We start from the raw sequence: 2,635 nt of genomic DNA on the forward strand, positions 1-2,635 counted from the left end.
TAAAAGTCGTCATCAATGGAAAGGTATCTTTCAATAACCAATCCAGTGATATTTTCTTACTAATAATAACATATCTTTATTCACGAGTTTTAGATTTAACTTATTTTGTTGTAATGAAGTATGTTCATGCAACGTTTGCAAGAAGAATTTCCAAATCTATCTCAGGGTCAACTAGACGAGAGCCTTGAAGCAAATTTCTCTACATGGTTCAAAGAATTTGTAAGGTTTCATAGATATTATCTTCTATGCGATAATGTACTTAAATTAACTTCTGAAACTTAACTAAGTCTTACAATTTTTTAAAATAGGTCCGATGTAATCCCATTGAGAATACTGTGAAGCACCTTTGAAGCAAATTGTGTTATTCAAATGTGAATGGTTTGACCCAACTATGGATGTTGGTGTCAAAAAGCATAATTAGTACAAATTGATTGATATTAATCATCGTCGTCGATATAAAAAATATGAACCTTTTATTCTTGCAATGCAAGCAACTCAAGTGTTCTATGTACCTTATCTGAGCAAGAAAAAGGACAAGGATGATTGGGTAGCTGTATTGAAGGTCAAACCTCGAAATGTTATTGAACTACCAGATGAGGAAATGGCGACAACTTCAGAACTGAATGTTCCATTCCAAGTTGAAGAAGTTAAAGTCCACCAGATAGATATGAGAGTTTGCATTAATGAAAATATACCCTTAAATGATCCAAATGGAGATGTTATGGAAATGGATGAACCCATTGATGATGGTTTATTGCAAGAGCATCATGAAATCCAAATAGAATCCACAGACGATGAATATGAAAGCGAGGAAACTGAGGAGGATGAGGACGAAGACGAAGAGGAGGAGTTTGAAGAAGACATAGATAGTGACTAGTGTTTGATAATCCGGTATTGTATCTTTACTGTATTTTGTTTTAATTAATTTTTCTCCAAATATTATCATTTCTTTAGTTTCTGCTTTTCAATTTAGGATGACTAATACAGGTAACTTTTGAATTTTAATCATGTGTGTTCTATTTATTATTTTAAACTTTAAGTATATCTATTTGTTGTGTTAATATAACCATCAGGTTTAGGTGTCCTATCAGAAGCACATGATCTGATGGTATTCAATATTTCAGTCTCTTAAAAGGCTTCTCCAGTTTACTAATTTGTTTTCTTATATGATCTCTTCTCCATATGGTTAAACACAATGCTAATTGTTTCACTCCTATATTTGCAGGCATAAGTTGTTCCAGTTGATCTGCTAGCTCTTTTAGAGGCATTCTTAATATTTTAGCACACTTTCAGTTGATTGGAAAATACTTTAGCGAGGTAGCTTAATTTGATTTACAGTAATGATAAATGTTTCACTCTAGGTTCTGTTGTTGCAATACTTCTTATAATTATTATGGGTTATGCTTAATTTTATTTTGTACCAGTGATGGTCTAACTACACTATTATAATTATTTTTAGGTATGGCTCGAGGCAGAGGTCGTGACAAGTCCTTAGGTAGGAGTAATCCTGCTATTCACGTAAGCATGCCAACTATTCCAATGCCCACTATAGTTTCTCCTAACCAAGGTGGTACCCCAATCATTGACGCATCAGCTCAAATTAACACCCCAACCATATCTGAGACACCTCAAATTACACAAAATCAGAGTAATCCAATAGCTCAAGATCTGTCTACTCAGAGCATCCCAACATGTCATGGCAACCCAACTGCTGAAGGTGATATATCCACTCAAAGCAACCCAACAGGTCATAGAAACACAATTGCTGAAGGTGATTCTAGTAGTAGCCACACACAAACCCATATTTTTCTAACTTCTGCAGGGTTAGTCCACTCTTTGCTTATATCCTCATAAATTTTTGTCATGTAAACATGTCGAGTAGTGTTAGATTGTTTCAATTCAACTAATATAGTGAACAATTGATGGATCTGAAAATTTGGTAGCCTAATATAATCTGAGTATTCTTTCTATTAGAACTTACATATATAATGTCAGATACTAATATTACTTTTGATTTACACAAGTTGGAACCTTCTATAACATGCTCTAGTTTCATAACCAAGTCTTTTAGAAGTGAAGTTGATCCCAATGGAATCAATTGGAGAAGTATTTCAAATGATGTAAAATATGGTTATTTTGGAGAATTCAAGGTATGACTTTTCATCGTAAGTGAATTTGGAAAGTATATTCACATTTATAGATAGGATATTAATGTATTACTTTTAAAATTTATTTCAGAAAAAATTCTATTGGGATGTTTCCATTAGTGAAAGTGAAGTAAAGAGACACTGGTTGGCTAAGGCAGCTGTAGTTAAATTAATGTGGAAATTCAGAAAAAGAACAAAGGAGAACTTAAGAATAATGAAAGATTAGAACTATAAAGCAATGAAGAACAAGAAAGAAAAGATAACTTTATTTGATAATTCAGTCATTTTTCATTGTCTAAGACCTACACTTATAATAAAGAACTAACTTCATGGTCCTAAAAATCAGCAACACATCTGCTGAAGATAAACAAACTCCTAGAGACTAGGTAAAGAAGTTATTTGAGGAAAACTAAAGTTAATTTACTGCAGTAAATAAATAAAAGGCTGCAGTCCTAAAACATAGCAACTAACACTCCTCCTTGGTTTAG

At 32.8% G+C, this 2,635-nt stretch overlaps 1 protein-coding gene across 1 annotated transcript; it reads left to right on the forward strand.

The window, feature by feature from the left end:
* The first annotated feature begins 1,461 nt into the window (after window positions 1-1,461).
* LOC125877440 (uncharacterized) lies at window positions 1,462-2,373 on the forward strand. The gene is made up of 3 exons (XM_049558732.1): window positions 1,462-1,771; window positions 1,996-2,150; window positions 2,239-2,373. Exons 1-3 carry the CDS (start codon window positions 1,462-1,464, stop codon window positions 2,371-2,373), a joined length of 600 nt encoding a protein of 199 aa, XP_049414689.1.
* The last annotated feature ends 262 nt before the right edge of the window (window positions 2,374-2,635 follow it).

Source organism: Solanum stenotomum, chromosome 9, assembly GCF_019186545.1.
Source record: "Solanum stenotomum isolate F172 chromosome 9, ASM1918654v1, whole genome shotgun sequence".
NCBI classification, from domain to species: Eukaryota; Viridiplantae; Streptophyta; class Magnoliopsida; order Solanales; family Solanaceae; genus Solanum; species Solanum stenotomum.